At 37.4% G+C, this 18455-nt stretch overlaps 2 protein-coding genes across 13 annotated transcripts in view; one reads left to right on the forward strand and one right to left on the reverse strand.

Moving 5' to 3' along the window:
- The first annotated feature begins 2162 nt into the window (after window positions 1–2162).
- LOC116723206 (uncharacterized) lies at window positions 2163–12423 on the forward strand. Its single transcript, XM_032567951.1, has 6 exons — window positions 2163–4934; window positions 5704–5805; window positions 8210–8266; window positions 9966–10058; window positions 11409–11594; window positions 11670–12423. The coding sequence occupies exons 1-6, from the start codon at window positions 2565–2567 to the stop codon at window positions 11796–11798; spliced, it is 2937 nt and encodes a 978-aa protein (XP_032423842.1). The 5' UTR covers window positions 2163–2564; the 3' UTR covers window positions 11799–12423.
- obsl1b (obscurin like cytoskeletal adaptor 1b) overlaps window positions 12143–18455 on the reverse strand; it is a 47043-nt gene continuing 40730 nt past the window's right edge. For 11 of the 12 annotated variants that reach the window (XM_032567947.1, XM_032567943.1, XM_032567946.1 and 8 more), the window contains 2 exons: window positions 17495–17764; window positions 12143–14739 (listed from right to left, as the gene is read on the reverse strand). In XM_032567947.1, the coding sequence (XP_032423838.1) occupies window positions 14729–14739; window positions 17495–17764 (281 nt within the window). In that variant the 3' untranslated portion in view covers window positions 12143–14728. The remainder of the gene's footprint in view (window positions 14740–17494; window positions 17765–18455) is intronic. The other variant, XR_004339924.1, reaches the window with a different exon arrangement.

Raw genomic sequence — 18455 nt, forward strand, 5'->3', positions numbered from 1 at the left:
CAATTCTGACTCTAAACTCAGAATTAAAGTCAGAATTTTTCTTCAGTGGCACTAATGCTGTTCCATACAACTCTCCCCGTTTCCTTCACATCCCAAGCAGACCGGCAGGATTCGGTCCGGTGTGGTTGTGGCACTAATGCCTGGCCTGACAGCTCTGAGTGGCCATCACGCCTCACCTAATTTGTCAGATTTTTTTTTCTTCCTTTGTAAACACTGGCTCACATCACTCGGATGGCAGCTGATGGGATGTTTTCTGCTGCATGCCAGTAGCTGTTCTTACTTGTGTTTGGGATGTTGGCAAACAGAGTATGAAGTGTAACGTAGTAAGAAATAAATTACATGCATGACATCGGGCATATCCTATATCTGCAGCTGAAGCAGGTGAAAGTTTCCAGTATTCATTTGGTAGCTGTGGATTTAGACAAAGCCCACACTGACAACTTAAAATGCAAAATTATGCCAAATAATTTCTGAGACATTAAGTATGAGTTAGATTTGTACACATGCCCAAATGCATTCAATCAAAGCACTTTAGGAGAGCTACTATCCTGCAACTTTAGATGATCTCTGACTCACTTAGAGGAATCTCATAACATACAATCCTCTACCAACTACCAAATATGGTAGTTTATACACTTCAGCTAATGCACTTATAGCAGAGCTGACTCTTCATTTAGCATGTTTGCTAACTTTGAGAACATTTAGACTTTTAGCATCCTATTTTTTCCAGATATATTTTTAGTTGAATAAAATTCCATATATCTGAAGTTCTAGTTATTTTTTGTTAATTCTTTAAGCAGTTACACATTTACATTTATCCCTAATATTGCAGCTAATTTTTGCTTTCTTTCAGAAAGTTGGAGCACTTAGCTTCCCTAGAATTAATTTTTCTGGATAATCCTTAAACACCAATTTACTTGGCTGTTTTGTAAACATTGTCAGCTGAATAAAATTTGGCCTTTGTGTTTATGTTTTGGTTATAAAGTGTCAAGAATTGTTCAAGTAATTGGACATTTGTTAATCTTAGTGGTAGGCACGCTTCCGCTCACCCACTAATGTGCTAATGTCAGAGATAATCTTTTTTTTTCTAGCATTTTTACTAACTGAAACCGTTTAGTGCACTTGACTCCCCTGTGCAAGTCAAATTTTAAAGTGCTAATTTACTTTTACTGTTTTGTAAACTTTCCGTAGATTAAAGTTTGACATTTGTGTTGAAGTTTTGCTTATAAAATGTCAAGAATTCTCCACGTATCTTGAAATGGGTGAATATTGTTTATGTTTACTAAAATTAGGAAAATATAAGCTATATGGTAAATGTTACGTGTCATACCACGTTTAGAGAAATTATTTCTTAAGCCAATTCTTAATATTCAAACAACTTCTACATGTGAAATGCAGCTGATCCAGTCCTCATTTGACTGAAACTTGATCCTATATTTTGCCATTTGATATCTTTAAACTTGTCTGTGTCTTCATTAAACATGAAACTGAATGACTGGAACAAAATAAAGCCAGCAATCTGGACTCTTGATGTCTTGGTGAAGCTGAATATTTATGCCTTAAGAGCAGCTTGAGACAGAAGCATCCACAACTGTCTCCTCAGTCATTTCAGTGTCAGACACAAAGACTCCATCGGTCAAAAATAACGCCCCCTTCTTGGTAGAAGAAAAGCATTTTTGTGTAATGGAAGCTCTTCTTTCGTTTGTACGTTTGGTATAAGTTTTCTTCTGCGCCTTCCTGCTTCCGAACGGCATGTGATCACCGTGGTTGTCACTCGTTCAATGAGTTTCTCAGCTTTTTATGTTTCCTAAGACATGTCTCCTGGACTGTAACGAACGGCCGTGTTGAAAAGTACTCCATGTCCAGACATCAATCAGGGAGTTACAAGAAGGATGGAAATGGTACAAATGTTACAGAGGTGCATATTTGACCTGGAGAGTCAAGCAGATATCTAAGAACAGAGTTCCAGTAACAGGAAAGACAGCGGATACTTGAAAACCACTAAATTAGTCAGCTTAAAGTCGATGATTTCTCTGTGATGTGGATATTTGACCTAAACATTGACATGAATGATTACTCATTTGGGCAATGATGGGTCGCTAACCGATTCATACACATTAACTTGCAGCATTCTTTCTGCTGCAAGAATGCTGCTTCTGGTTGAAGCGAGTTTTCTCTAGGAAAACAACCTGCCTCTAGTCAGCTTCAGTCTGAAGATCAAGTGCTCAAGAAGTTCTCAGGTGTCAGTTTCAGATTTATGCCTTACTTCAGCCTTTTATAGAGATTTGATATTCCAGAAGTTATTTGTCACGTCTTTCCAAGCACCCAAAATAAATTGCTTGCTGTCTGGCAAAGGGAGGGTCGAGTCTCAGTTTTGGTTGTGACAACCTGTCATGTCATCGTGAGTGCTGTCGCTCCCGTTGCTCTTGCTCTCCAGAGCCAGCAGTGATCTCAGCTCTGAGAGTTTCCTCTCCCAATGGACCCCAAAGGTGCCTGCTGTTTGGACTCTGCATGGAGCAAAGACTCTTAATTCCCATCATCTGGGCTCAGAAGAGACTTTTGCGATGTATTTGGAGAACTCTGAACAGGGGAAAGTTGGTGGAGAGGGGGAGCTTTCCGCTGGAGCGATTCTGTCTGGACAATGTGCTGTTTCTAAAGTAACAGGAGTTGCAAGTTTGAACAGCTCTTCAAAGGGAAGTGAACTGGACATAAAGGCCCTTGTGGGATACACAGAGCAGAGTGTCAGCGGAGGAATGGACCCTCCTCCTCTTTGCAACATGAATGCACCGCAGACTCAACTCTGCAACGATTGTGAAGGACTGACTGAGAGCTTTGAGGAATATTCTTCAAGCAATGGACTTTTTGAACCGGACGGCGCCCTTGAAGACACTGAGTGTTCAGGGTTAAGCCGACTATATCATGAATGTACTCAACACTGTGAGTGTTTTAAAGCTTGCAAGTCCTCTGAGCATTGTGCTAATCATAGCTTAGCCTCTAAAAGTAGCCTTTGCTGTGAACACTGCCCAAAACACCTCCTACTATTTCAGCAATGTAAGCCCTCTGATCAACAGTCGGACTCTTCTGATTATGAGCCAGATGAATTGGAAGTGAACTCTGACAGTTTTGGAGAGTTCGAAATGCCTGGTTTTGTGACTGAGTGCACAGAAAACCTGAAGCTGCCTCTGGATCGTCAGTGTGAGGACTCTGACTCGGAGCAGGACCAATCAACTGAAGATTCAGTTGATTGGTCGGAGCAGAATTCGGAGCAGAATTTCACCCAAAACATCTCGGACTCCATGGACTCTTTAACGTGTGCTGCTGACTTCTCTGAATACGATGAAAGTCAGGACAATTACTGTGATGAAGAGGAGGAGAGCTACGATCATAACGAGATGGTCAGTGGTGAAGAGTCCTCCACGTTGTCAGAGGAGACACCTGGTGACCCCTGTGAAAGTGACGGAGGAGAAGAAAACATTGAGCAAACCTCTACAGGCGACGCCTCTGAAGATGTTGACAAGTTGCATAGGGACGATTCAGAGGACGAGTCAAGTCAACATGGCAACTTTGAGTCCTGCGCCGAGGAAGACCTATCTTCCGACGACTCAAAATCCTTCAAGACTTGTCTTGACAACAGTTTTCCTTCTGATCCCTGCTCAGATTCATCCGAAGAATCCGACAAAGCAGCTCCGGATGATACAAGTGACGAGCCGATGCAGTGGGAATCCTTCGAAGAGAATGATGCAGAAAAACATCCGGGCGTCGAGAAGAGTAGCGAGGAGGAGGACAAAAAGAAAACTTCTGCTGTCAACACAGTTATTGAGGACTACTTTGATTTATTTGACAGAGCAGGCTGCTCTGGACAGGCATTTGCTGAAAAGCGGAATTACATCTCCTGTTTTGATGGAGGCGACGTTCACCACCACCTCCATCTTGAACAGGAAGCTCTGAAACAAAGCGTCAAAACGGCTCACAAAGAGGAGACTAAAGAGGTAATTGAAGAACAGGAGAAAGATGTGCATACTGGAGAAGTAACTGAAACAAACAGCCAAGAAAAGGATGAACATTGTGAAGATTCAGAGGAAGAAGACCTGAATCAGAGAGACACTGGATCTTATGGTTCGGAGAACTGGACCCTAAAATCAGAATCGAGTTCAACAAAAGGTGAAGCTGAAGATAATGAACCGTTTGGTCTTTACCCAGAGTACTACCAGGACTCTGAAGATGAAATGTATTATGATGATGAAGCCTGGGGATACGATGGGCAAATTTCTGATGATTACGACGAAGAACCTGAGTCCTACCTGGACTCATTCAGAGCGGAGAGCACGTTTGCACCGTGTGCCCAAGAAATCTTTGTGGAGGGAGATGTTTGTGAAGACAAAGACTCTGTTGGTGAGGACATTGATTTGGTAGGTGAAGTTAAGTCCAAAGCCCTCACTGAGACCACATTAGATCTCAAAGACAATAAGAATTTGGATGCTGAACTGGATGGCTTCTCTGCGTTTTCAGAGATGGAGCCTTATTGGGGACTCACAGAAGAGCAAACCAGAGAGTGTTTTCCATCAGGTGTTGAGGATTACTATGCATATCAGATTAGAAGCATTCAGTCTTCAGATGCACAACCTTTGAGCAGATATATTCTGGACAGCAGGTCTTCTGATGGAAAAGCTGTTGGTGATCAAGGACCAGAGGATGTCGAGGAGTCATCAGCTCTATTAGGAATTAATGTCCTCGAATTAATCCGTAAAGAGCAAAGTCTAGAACCTGAAAATGAGCTGCAGGGAATCTCAGACCTTTCACCTCCTCTGGGTGTCATTCACAGCGTTGCCTCAAAACACGAGGCCACACCAAGCCAGGATTCAGAGGAGGAGCAGAGTGACGATGAATCCGTAGAGAACTGTGAATGTGAATACTGCATCCCGCCAACACAGCAGGTACAATATTTACATATTTACTACTTTTTAGATCCTCTAATAAGCCCAGAGTCATTTAAGACAGAGTGTCAGCATCAGTATCCTGCTCCACATGGTCATTAGGGTCACATACAACCTGTTTGGTCATACCAGTTTGTTTTTAGCATGAGGAATCCAGAGTCACTGAGCGCTTGTTGAAGGACAAGATATGATGTTGTGATACTGACATTCTGTATCATCATGGCAGCAGCTGCCGCATCAAGTCTCTTGTAACCACTCACCGAAACACCACAACACATCTACGGCTGTTAAGAACCTGAAACATCAGGAGCCGTTTGAAGTTACATTGTTCAAAATATAAAGCAAAAATTTGGGTTATTTTGCTAAGAAAAAAATGAGGGTTCATTTTTCAAAATCATATTTTTATCATGTTCAGTCATTTATAAATGTCAGTTTCAAAATAAACATTTATTTAGCAAATCAAATAATTAGTGTGAAGCTAGTTAGCAAGCTAAATATTTGGCATGAAGCTAAATATTTAGTCTGGAGTTAAATAGTTGATTTATTCACTAAGTATTTGAAGCTGTGACAATTATAAATAAACGAGAAAATGTTCTATAATTTTTTTCTGATAAGCTAATATGATTGTTGCTGTTCATTTTTCTCTATGTAATTCTACAAACGGCGCTCCGTATCAGCTTGCTGGTCGCTGCTTTTCATGTTCAAAGTCAAACTCTTGTTCACTTTTCCATGTTTGAGCTTCAGGCGTCAACGTTCTGCTTGCCTGCAGGTTCCAGTAAAACCACTGCTCTCCCAGTCGGCATCAGACGATCCAGCAAAGATCTGCGTCGTCATCGATTTGGATGAAACTCTAGTGCATAGTTCATTTAAGGTAAGCCGCCCGGCTTGAGCCTCTTTCTCAGTCATAAAAGGAGGCTGACGGCAGAAATTACTTTTAATTAAATTGACAGACTCTGCACTGTTAATTAGCAATAACCTTTATTCTGAAATAGTTTATGCTGATTGCCATAAGTTGCTCTGAACATCCTAAGCTAAAGCAGCAGGGCCTTCTTCACGTGTTTCCACTAAACGTTTCATTTTGACGTTAGCGGCGCCAGATAGAAAAACTGAGACTAACCAACACAACAGGACCTGAGCTTAATATCCAGGACGGTGAAATGTTGACAGATTCCATTTCCAATCTGTTGTGCATCACAGCTGCTTTTCTGACTGCATTTACAACTTACTATGATGTCTTTCATGAAAAATACATTTTTATTCATACATTTTTTTAATTCATTTGGTTTTCCTCATATTTAATTTTTGACCTTTTTCAGATGGAAAATATGCAAAACTATTCAGATTCTTTGATTTCTCACAACAAAAATCCCCACAAATAGTTTGGTCTTTAGGATTTGAATGATAGATTTTACACAAAAATACCACTGACTATTAACAGCCTCATGATTTTACATTAATTAATTAAAACGGATATGTTTTATACATTTTGATTCTTTTAGTGGCTGCAGTGGGCAGAAGAAGCTAATGCTAACATGGTAAATTGTGCAATAAGCGCCGCATCCATCCGTCCGTCCCTCTGGTCACAGACTGTTCTTACAGATTGTCACTGGATGTTGCTGTAAAGAACCTGTAGACAAGATTATTCTGTTAACTCCATGTTTCGTATAAAACGGATAATAAAACTCAGTATTAGCTTCGTCACACATCACTGCTGCCTGCTGAGAGAGAAGTTCTCAACATTTATCCCCAAACGTAAAATATGGATTTAAATGCAAAACTGTAAAATTAAATGAATGAAATCAGTTAAAGTAACAAAATAAACTGTAAAGAAATTACCTATGTACAAATGAAATACTACAAAATTAAAATTAAAATAATACTTGTTCCACTGACAGATTATTTCACGTATAAGAAATAAAATGTCTAATTTTATATTAAATAATCTGCCATTGAAACTAGTAAGCTAGTCAAATCAATAATAAGAAGTTATTGACTTAAATCAAGATCCCATATCTTGCAAGTTAGTTTTGTATTTTATCAAGTTCTGCACAAGAAAATGGACCAAAAATATTTTTGTTTTTGCAGTGTATAAGAAAAACTGTAAAATTATCTACAAAAAATACAAATAAGTCTGTGCAAATATTACATTTTAAATAAGACAAAACTAACAATTTAATTTTTAGTGCCTCTAATGAAATGACCAGAGGAAGTGATGAGTTGGGCTCTGTCGGTGCCGCTGAAACGCTGCCGGGTCGATCAGTTTCTGTTTCAGTGCTCCTTCCTAAAAGGAGCCGGTGGAGAGGAGTTCACACGTGTCTGCAGAAACCAGAGGCTCTTTAGGTAAGCATGAGTTGAACCGAGGCGGCCATCTTTAAAATGACGACTGCCTGACTCGCGTGTCGACGTTTCTCTGGTTGGCAGGATTTCTACCATCCTGAAAATCAGTTTAGTACAAACACAAAATTAGATGAAAAACCATAAAAGAAAACGTCACTAGTCATCAAACCCAGGTCATGTATATGGAAGACCATTTTTGCCATGAAATAACAGTCCAATATTAAGCCGTAATTGTGAGTTTTGAATTAGTAATTAAGTTTTAAAGTTATATTTACAAGGATCAAAGTCATGCTTTTTGAAAGACTTTTCATAATTTGGGCTTTACACTTTTACACTTTTCAGGTATGACTTTAAAAACTAAGAAAAACAACTCAAGAACTTTAGTTGACTTTTATTCAATAATTTCATAATAATAATTTCTCATAATTGACTTTAAAACTAAAATTTCTTATAAAGTACATAAATGTATTTTATTTTAAATAAATTTTACTCGTATTTTTGACTTTAAAACTCAAAATTATGACTTTTATTCTCATTATTCTGAAAAACTTCTGACCGGTAGCTTTCTGTATTAATTCGGTTTGTCTGTTTTTCATGTTTTTTTTTGTTTTTGTTTTTTTTGTTAGGAAAATTTGCTGCCGAATCATTTAGAGCAGAACTTGATCCAACACAGTATCCAATATGAAAACTAATTAAATTACGTCACAGCGTCACCCCTCGAGCCCCGCGCCTTATATAGCTCAGCTTCCAGTGATTCAACATCCGAGATGCATAATTCAGATGCTGAGAATTCACCCAGTAAATCTTTTTTTTTTTTTTAGATTCGCCTCCTTGTATCTCTGATGTTTTACTAATTAATTATCAAGACTCAAATAGGTTTTTAAAGTGCTTAAAGTTGTAATTGATATGGTTCTTGTCTCTGTTTTCTATCTCCACAGCCTTTGAACAATGCAGACTTTATCATTCCAGTGGAAATCGAAGGAATTGTTCATCAGGTAGGAACTTAAAACATTTCATTGTGGAGAAACAATTTGAGTTTAAAAATACTTAAACTAGATTTTGATTTGGCTCCGATTTGAATGCAAACCTCCTATTTTTGCATAAATAATGCGGTGAATGATGCGTGGCTTTGCCAGCTGGTTTCGAAGCTGCTGCTCCTGGCAGAGCTGAAGCTCTTTATATTGATGGCTCCCGGCTGCAGGTTCCTATTTCAGTCCTGATAAAATAAGGAGAGCCTGCGACGCTTCTCAGAAATACCCGCCATCAATCTCAATCTGTATCACATCTTATCCCCAGATCAGCCTGCAGCCTATATGCTATAGCCGCTAGCTGCTAGCCGTTAGCTGCTAGCCGTTAGCTGCGATTGGCTCTTCTAGCTGACTGAGGCTTTACTTTCCAAAAAACAACAAAATTTAATCCTGTGAAGATTTGGATGGCAACCAGTTACATTTACTTGATTTAATGTTTTGGCAAAATTACTTCAGTGAATGCTTTTTATTTTTTCTGGATATTAACTGTGATTAGCTTCACTTAAAGCTGCAGCATTTAAGTTTTAAAAAAGTTGTTTTTACATCTTTGTTAAAGCTGTCGCCATGTTGTGACCGTTTAATGAGACAGACGTTCTGTGAAAACGTCGATCTCCCTGAGCTAATATTGCCGACTGAAGAAATGCACCAAAACAACAAACCAGAGCCAGGAGGCGGGTCTTAGCGCCGTCAATCACGCTCATTTACTCGCTGCTATATGTGCTGATGGTGGAGAGACAACTTACGGTTACAGGAAATCTGCCATCATCTGTGGCTATGCCAGCTAGCATTAGCATTGTAGCTGCAGCCTAGCAGAAAGAAATCATCACACAGGTGATTTACAGCGGTAAGACCCGCCTCCTGGCTCTGATTGGTTGTTTCTAGATTCTCTCATTCTGTACTGCAGAGTGACAGTTTCAGCAAATATGAAAACAGAATATTTTTTAAAATAAAAATTTAATACTGCAGCTTTAAGGAAGAAAAAAACAATGAAGTCAACAATTCACCAAACACACACTTACAGTTTTTGTTAAAATTTCATAAGTTGTGGAAAAAATTATTATGCCTGATTTTTGTTATTTTATAATTACTATTATTATTATTTTACATTTACGTCATTTTAAATATCAAATTATTGTTTTTACCAGTTAAAGCTGGTATTACCGAGTAATCTTGAGTAGTTTCTTGGTTATTTTTTAAATGGTAAATGAACTTATATATAGAGCGCTTTTCCAGTCATTTTGACCACTCAAAGCACTTTACACTAGAGTTACATTCACCCAGTCGCACTCACAAACACAAACACATTTATACACAGATCGGTGCCTTACCCAAGCTGGAATCGAACCTACAACCTTCCGATCGCAAGACGACTACTCTACCAAAGAGCCACAGTCACCTTTTAGTCTAAATATGTTGATGTAGTGGTACTTTTAAAGTACTCCCTCCTCTGGGCCTGGGTCCGTTTCAAGTACTCCAGGATCGGCTTGTAAAAGTGGGGAAGCCTATTCTGGATGACTTGGTTCAGAAACATGGCTGCCAGCGTCTTACAGTAAAATATAAGGAAATTCATTTAGAAGAATAACACGATTTCTATAAAATGACAACTATAGCTTCTTTCTGAGCTTATTTCCAGTGAGTCTAACAGTTATATTTCTGTTTCCTTCAGGTTCATGTACTGAAGAGGCCGCATGTTGATGAGTTCCTCCAGAGGATGGGAGAAATGTTTGAGTGTGTTTTATTCACCGCAAGTTTATCCAAGGTTTGCTTTCCTAAATCTTCTCAGGTCATTGTGATGCAACATCACTCTGAGGACGGCCTTTTATGGCATTTATGTTTGACCTTTCACCTAAATTCATCAAAGTTTAAAATCTTAGTTTAAATATTATCATAGTGTTGAGCCATAGAGATATAAATATTGAATTATGAAATGGTAAAGACTTGTAGAAAATGGTGGCTCTCCAGCATTGATGAACTGTTGTTCATAGCACAGAGTCTGTTTAACAGGGAACTGATTAATAAATATGTTTGCTTATTAGGACCAGAGAAAAAAGTACAGAGTTTATTTCACTAGAGATCACCATAGCTTTACCAGGAACTAAGCGCCAATGGGTGTTTGTGAGCATAAAGTCATTTTCCAGCTGTTTCTACTTTTTGTAATTTGTTGATGTTAAAACAAAACCCACTTACTTAGATTAGCTACTTAGCTTCAGCTGGGATTGATTTGTTTCCTATGCCCGAGTCAAAAAATTACAGTACTTCATTTCCCTTCCCTTTGCCTTAGCCTTAGCTAGCATTAGCTTGATGTGAGCTTCTAGGGCCAAATAACTAACTGCATATTTAATTATAGAGTTTGACTGACATGACAAACCTTTTGAGCATCTGCATTAACATACAGCAGCTAAACTCAAAGAAGCAAAACACAGACTTGATTATGTGGAGAAAAGTGAGACTCTCACAGCAGAATGTGGCTTTATATATAAAGTATTCAGGTGACACGGCTGTGGGGAGGAACCTGTGCCTTGGGATAAAAAGCCTCAGTAAATATGAGGAAACGTATCAATATGAATGCAAACTGCAGTGTTAGCAGGAAGTAAACAGCCAAATTGATGCAACCTTGGTTGTTTGTGAGCATAAAGTTTACCAGATTAAAAAACGCTTTGTTTCCCTTAAAGTTTTACCTTTTGTTTGCCCTCTGTGCAAACAAAACACTGGCTGATGTCTGGAGATCACAATAAACCAATATCCGCTCACTAAGCTTGGATGGTTGGCCTTAGCTAGCATTAGCTTGAAGTCACAGTTTAGAACCAGACATATAGAGAGTGACATGAAAAGCTGGGTTCTCAGAATAACGTTTTAGCATCTACATTACCGTAGAGCAGCTAATCCTCTTTAGCTCTGAGATTGTATGTGGAGAAAAGTGAGACTTGCTCAGCAGCACATGACTTTATATATCAAGTATTCAGGTGACACAGCTGTTGGGAAGAACAAGTAAGCATTGGAATAAAGATTCTGGTCAAATATAAGCAAATATTACATCAACCTGAACGCTGCCAGAGTTTCAATGTGCTAAAGTATAATTTTCTGTGTGTTTCTGTCTTATTTCCTTCAGTATGCAGATCCTGTGTCTGACCTGTTGGATAAAGGCGGAGCCTTCCAGAGTCGCCTCTTTCGGGAGGCGTGCGTATACCACAAAGGGAACTACGTAAAAGACCTGAGCCGCTTAGGAAGAGACCTGAACAGAGTGATCATCATAGACAACTCCCCCGCTTCCTACATCTTCCATCCGGACAACGCGGTACGCTGCTCCTGTGATTAAATGCCTAAAGTCTGAACATTATTTCCCACTAAAATCACCGTTTTAAACCTCCAGGTTCCCGTCGTGTCCTGGTTTGATGACATGTCAGACACTGAGCTTCTCGACCTCATCCCCTTCTTTGAGAGACTCAGCAAAGTGGACGACATCTACGACATTCTGAGGAAGCAGAAGACTTCGAGTTAACGGAAGTTCGGGTACAGAGAGTCACCAGCGACTGTCGATTCGGGGCCATGGAGGCTGGCGAGCCGCAGGCTCCATCGTGCTTCCCACTACAAGGACCACACTTTAAAAAAAAACTACTCGCATTTAATCTCATAATCTCACAGCGTGTTGGATAAATCCACCAGTTATCATCGGAATGCTTCATGGACTTACCATAGCCTCTGTAGATAACTGGAGAGCAGTGTGTGTGTGTGGGTGTGTGTGTGTGTGTGTGTGGGTGTGTATTACATGACAGCTGTGACCTTTGTAACTAGATTGTGTGAACAGTTGCGCAGTCTTCTACAAATAGTCCTGGACAAATGAGCCACCATTACTCACTTTAATGTCAGTATAATGTAGCATTTGTACAACAGAATTATTTCCACCATCACTCAGAAAATAAGGCATCATAGCGATGAGTCGACGTAATCGCCTTCCATAAAAATAACTCTGGGGAGCTACAGGCGGAAAATATAACCTTAAACATTCAATACAAATGTTGATCGTTACTTTTGTAAATAGAGACAGAAATGTTTCTTGATGTTTGAAGATATGCACAAAATATGCTATGCTTCATAATAAAAAATGCGCATTATGCTAAAAACTGTTTAAATTGCCTGTTCAGTACATGTGCTTAAGAAAATTACACCACTAAATCCCTACTTTACTTTAACCCAGGAAAGAAGATTCTTTAATAATAATTCAGCCATTTATTGTAGCAAACATGTATCTTTAAGCTGACAGATTAGCTTTATTTAAGCTAGGCTATAAAGAGTAGCAGTGAACAGTCAGTATCTGCAGTGGACAGAAATCATTATTTCTAAATGTTTGGAGATGCAGAATTACGTTCTCATGTTTGAGTCAAGCTAATAGCTTATAAGTACGTTGGTAGATGACAACTTTGAGTAGCTGTTGTGTTTTTGAGGACATGTTAGCTTAAATTGTTAGCTTTATTCTGGGTGCTGTAACTTAGATCAAACGTACTTTATCTTAACATCAGGTTTTATCAGTGACTTCAATGCACAAGTTATGTTCATAAAACTACACGTGTAAAAGGATAAAACAAATACTTTGTTTTGTTTTATCCATATTTTATGCAAAATATGAATACATTTGCATAAAATTGCATGAACTATAACTGATAAAAATGATAAGGTGGCTAAATTTGGTGGATACAAAGCTAGCTAAAAGTTAGCTTTCTTCTATGCAGCTATTCATATAAATAAGGTGTTAGCTTCATTGCTAGTAGATGTCAGATTTCCTTTGCATAGCTGTTAGTTTGACTAAGCTGTTAGCTTTAGTCTGAGTAGCACTTAGCTTTAATAGCTGTTATTGTTGTACTGAGACGATAGCTTTACTCTGAGCAGCCATTGGTTGCCTTTTGTAGCCACTTTGAGTAGCTGTTAGCATAATCTAACAGCTACCCAAGCTAAATGAAATTTTGCTTTGTTTTGAATATGTATTAACTTAGTAGATGTTAACGTTACTCTTGAACTGTCAGCTTTACTTTGTGAAGTTGCTAGCTTGTTTTGGTAGCCATTAGCTTGGCTCTGACTAGCTATCAGTTTGAATAGCTAGCTTGAATAGCTGTTAGCGTTCTCATTTCTCAATGATTCTCCATTACTGTCTGCAGCAGGTAAGATACTGACAACTTCACACATGCTGCTGTTTGAATAAACTTGAATCTGAGCTATTTTCTGAAAGAAGATGATGGTGTTACATGTTCTGCCGTATTTATCTGATTAACTGTAACTAGAATCAGAATTTGTGAAAATGTCTTTAATTGTACTGCTTTTAGATAAAAAAGTGACATCCTCTCAAAGATGTCACAGTATTTATTTGCATGTTAAAATACTTATTTTTTACTATTATTTAGGAAAATATTCCTTTGATATATGTAAAGGAACTGGCTTAAACAAATTAGAGTTCTGCTAATGAACACAAATGGGTTTGAAAAGGGAACTGAGAATATTTGTCCAAGAAAATTTAATGTTTTAAGTAACAACTTTTAGCATATTAAACGATTTAAAACATTTTTAAAATGGAATCTATAATGAATATCTTTTTATATCATCATTATTGCACTGTTTACTTTTTGTGATTTTGACAGCTTAACCATTGGTTGGTTTTCTATATGAGCAATGGCTTTAGCATAGCCACATTAGCAGTTAGCCACACAGGAAATTATCCATCCATCTAATCAGTAGTTTGCTCATCTGCATCACCAAATTCATAAAAGATACACCTAACTTTATTCCTTCAATTTTTGTTTTGCAGTTTTTATTCATTTTGACTCTGGATAACAAACAAAACAACCATTTTATGTTTTTGTACAGCACAATTTTAATTATCTTCAAAATTATGCTCCTCTTCCCTCTCCACCATTCCTACAAAAACAAAATCTCTGTTAGCTTCATGCTGAGTCCCTGTTAGCTTTACATTCAGTAACTGTTAGCTTAGCACTCAGATGTTAGCTTCACACTGATCACCTGTTAGCTTGATGCTCAGTAGCTGTTAACTTGACTCTTTATTAATTGTTTTCTTAACTTCTCCAGGTTAATTTGTTTCCGATTCTCTGTCTGGTGGAGTTAAGAAAAAAACAAACTTTATTTTTATTTCAGATTCTGTTTTCAGGGATTCAGTGTGTAGATTTTAAAACTTTAAAAAACCCGAACAGGATCGTTAGAACCAAACTGTAAATAGTTTCTGAATCATCTCGCTGTTTATTGACAGTAACAGCTTTAACAAACCAGGTCCAGTCAAATCACTCCAACATTATTTACAACAGAAGATACAGTTTGAATTAAAATAAGTTTCAGGAGACAGTAAGGTAGTTTAAGCTGCTTCAAAGAGACTAAATAAAATAATTATACATATTGAAGCGTCAGACGACTGCAGGTTTGGAGTTTCTTTCAGGGATTTCCTGTGAAAACAAAACAGAAATTTTACATTTTTAAAGTAAAGCTGCTATAAAACCAAAGTACAAAGAAATTAGTAATTAATCTTTACTATCTTGTTTTTTGTCCTGTTTTGTTTCAAATGTATTTTTATTCATTATTAACAATGTATTGGTAAATATGGCAAAGGACCTTGTACAGAAATGAAGTTAACAGATTTTAACCTGCAGACAGACTAAAAACTGAGGTAAAATAAAGACATAACGCCATGAAAGAGAAGAAATAAAATAAAAATGTATAGAAAATAATGAATTCAAAGCATCTCGTCAAATTACACAACAATTTGTCAATCTTGATTCTGATTTAAGAGTATGTTTTGAATTTAAACTTAAAATTTAAGTTGTTTTGTTTGACTTTATAAACATAAGACAGCAGGACTTGTATGAATAATTTGTATATTGGAAGTCTTTTATTTTTTAAATGAGTTAATAACTTCAAAAATCAGTAGAAGATATTTAATTTTTAACTAAAATTGAAATGTTTTTAGATTTTATTTTGTCTAAGTAGTGAAACTGTTTTCTGTTTAGTAAACTTGAGTCAGTTTTTGTAGGGGACTGTGAATATCTTCATTAATATTTAATAAACTCTTTTGTGTCTGTGGTTCAGGTTCAGAGCGATTAAACTTCAGTATCTGGGTCAGATGATTAAACTCTGTTTAATCTGAGGCATCATAATAAAACTAAAAATAATTCCCAGCAGCTTGTTGGTGCCGCTGCCGTGTTGCCTGACCTACATACCCAGGACCATAAACACCTTGTATTATTTACAGAACGTGGCAGCCCGGGGTGCCGAACCGCTTCACCTATTCACTGACCCACACACACACACACGCGCACGCCCACACACACACACACCCGCACACACACACACACACACCCACACACACCACCAGGACAGATAAAAATCACTTATCTGCGTTTTTATTCACATTTTCATCTGATTTGGTCAGATAATTCTAGACATTTTGACAACTTTTCCTTCGTTTTTCCAAATTGAGATACGGAAGAAACTCAAAGCTTTATTACCGCCCCCTAGTGGTTCAGGTTGAATATTACAGAGGAAAGCGTCTCTTAATTTTCTACCAAACTTTTATCATCATTAAAAATTATAAGAGTACAACTACATTAGCTTATGTTTACTCAAGTAAAAAGTATGTAAAAAGGCGACTGAAGAACTAATCAAATGATCAATCATTTAATATTTAAACATTACATCATCAGACTGACCAAAATATAAAGTTTAGAAGAAATATTTGTATTTTAAGAACCAAAATTAAAATAATTAATCTAAAACATATAATTCATGTAATACATTTTTCCAAATCAATTTCTTTCCAAATAAAACTCATGAACTGTGAATAAAAACAGCCGTCTGGTGAATTGTTTTGTAAAAAAAACAACCAAAAAAACAGTAAAAAGTAGCCAAGAAATTAATCAAGAGGGAAAAAGTATTTACAAAGTTACTGAGTAACTAATCAAAACAATCATTTATGTAAAAACACATCAGACGGACCACAATATAAAGTTAAATTAACATTTTTCTATTTTAAAGATCAAAAGCAAAATAATTTTTCTAAATCTTTTCTTATGAAACTTCAGTTTTTTTGTGTGATTTCCTTTTTTATTTGGTTAAATGTTTTTCATTCAGTGAGTTGAAAATCCAGAAACTTACTCCAATAAGAGTAGAAATACTTCATAATATAATTATTCAAGTAAAAGGAAAGCATAGAAAAAATACTCTTATAGTACTTTTTTTTTTTTTTTTTCAAAAAAGTTCCTGCCAGGCTCTGACTGGAGACTTTGTAAGAATCTTAATGCATAAAAGTTTTAAATCATTTATAATTCAGTCTAAATCTCTTTCAAAAGCAGCCAGACTTTTAGTTTTTAAAAACTAAAAGTTATCTAATTAAATCTGATAACATATAGATCTGTAAAACGAAATGCCAGTTTTTCAGTTTTTGTACCTTTTTCATATTAAAGGAGGAATGCTGTTTTATTTTACATTTTGTTTTATTCTGTAAATATGCAGAAAACTCCCTGATTTTGAGAAAACTGCAGCTGTTTCTGGATAAATTGTGACAAAAAGCCGAATCAGGTCCAGAAGAATCCTCTCATTATGTAGCTCTGCTGACACCTACTGGCCAACAGGAGAACTGACATTTACGTCCATCCATTTTCCTGCTTGTGGTTCAATATTTTGTGCATTTTTTGTTGGAAAAAGCCTCAAGATATTTGGTGAACACTGGAATATATTACAGCATATATAAAAAGTTCTGAAGAAATGCAGCTCAATTATGGAGCTAAAATGGGCCCAAAAAGTTTGTTCAAAAGGGAAAAAAATGAACTGAAATCAATTTTGAATCTGAAAAGTCGGCTTGAACATTTGTTTCAGTTTTAAAACTTTTTTTTCCATCTTCAAAACATTTGTTTCAGTTTACTTTTCTTTTTTGTTGTTTTGAACAAAAGTTAGATTAGCTGACGTTTGTAAAGCCTCCATTTCAGAAGCACCATGTACACTGCAAAAACCAAAAGTCTTTCTGAGTTATTGATGCCAGTACTCATCGATATTATGGAATCATTGACTTAAACCAAGCTCTAATGAGTTGCTGAAAAGTTAAGTTAGTTTTGTCTCATTTTTAGTGTATAAAGTTATTTTCTGCAGAAAGTGCATTAATTGCGTGGTGAGATTTTGTGTTTTTGCAGTGTAATTAGTTGTTCCTACCTGCGACTCGGAGCTGAGCTTGACTTCTGGCTTTCCCGGATGTGAACTCCACCAGGCCGCTCATGTCGGCCGCGGTTTGCCGCAGCGTCAGCCTGTGGACCGTCCCCGTCTTCTCCAGGCGGACCCGCGGGCCGGGCTGCAGCGGCTCGCCGTTCAGGCTCCACGCCGGGGCGCGGGCCGCCGGGGCCGACACCTCGCACTCGAAGCAGGCGTCGTCAGGCGCCGACACCACCACGTCTCTCAGCTCCCGGACCATCAGCACCGACTGGGCTGGTGGGCGGACAGGAGCGAGACGGCGGTCACCGAGAAACACGAGAAAACAGTTTCCTTTAAGACGTTTCAAACACTTTGACAACTGGGAACAAATCTGACTGATTCCAACCAACAAAAATAGTAATCTATAAATAATTACATCAAGCATTAAATGTAAACATGACAGTTTCATATTATCATTTAGAAACGCGGGCTGACAAGTAAGCAGCTTCTCTGCTTTAAAACTGAGGATTTTTAATAAAAGCACAAAAATATAATAAAACAAACAATTTAAAGTTATGTGGATTGAAAATAAAATTTTAAGAAATTCAGACAAAAATAGAAATGTTCGATTATAATCTGTTATATTTCAAGCCAACGCTGGTAGTTCAGTTTACTGTCTTATTATTTTTACAGGATTCTCATTAAACAACAGAGAATAAAACTGCAGGAAGGCTGCAGTAATGGAGATGATGGTCGGAGAGTTTTTAGTTATTTATGGATCCTAAACGTTATAACAATAAAACATGCAAATAAAAAGGACGTTTTTCTTTACTACAAATGTTTTGTGCATTAACATTTTTAAGGTTATTTGTTATTTAGAAACATAATAAAAGAAAAATAGACTTGAGTTTCTTTGGTAGAAATGAAACATTGTTTTGAGCGCAACATTAATATTCCTATTTTAGGTGCTAAGATGCAGTTGGTC

This window comes from Xiphophorus hellerii, chromosome 7 (assembly GCF_003331165.1).
Source record: "Xiphophorus hellerii strain 12219 chromosome 7, Xiphophorus_hellerii-4.1, whole genome shotgun sequence".
Taxonomy (NCBI): Eukaryota; Metazoa; Chordata; class Actinopteri; order Cyprinodontiformes; family Poeciliidae; genus Xiphophorus; species Xiphophorus hellerii.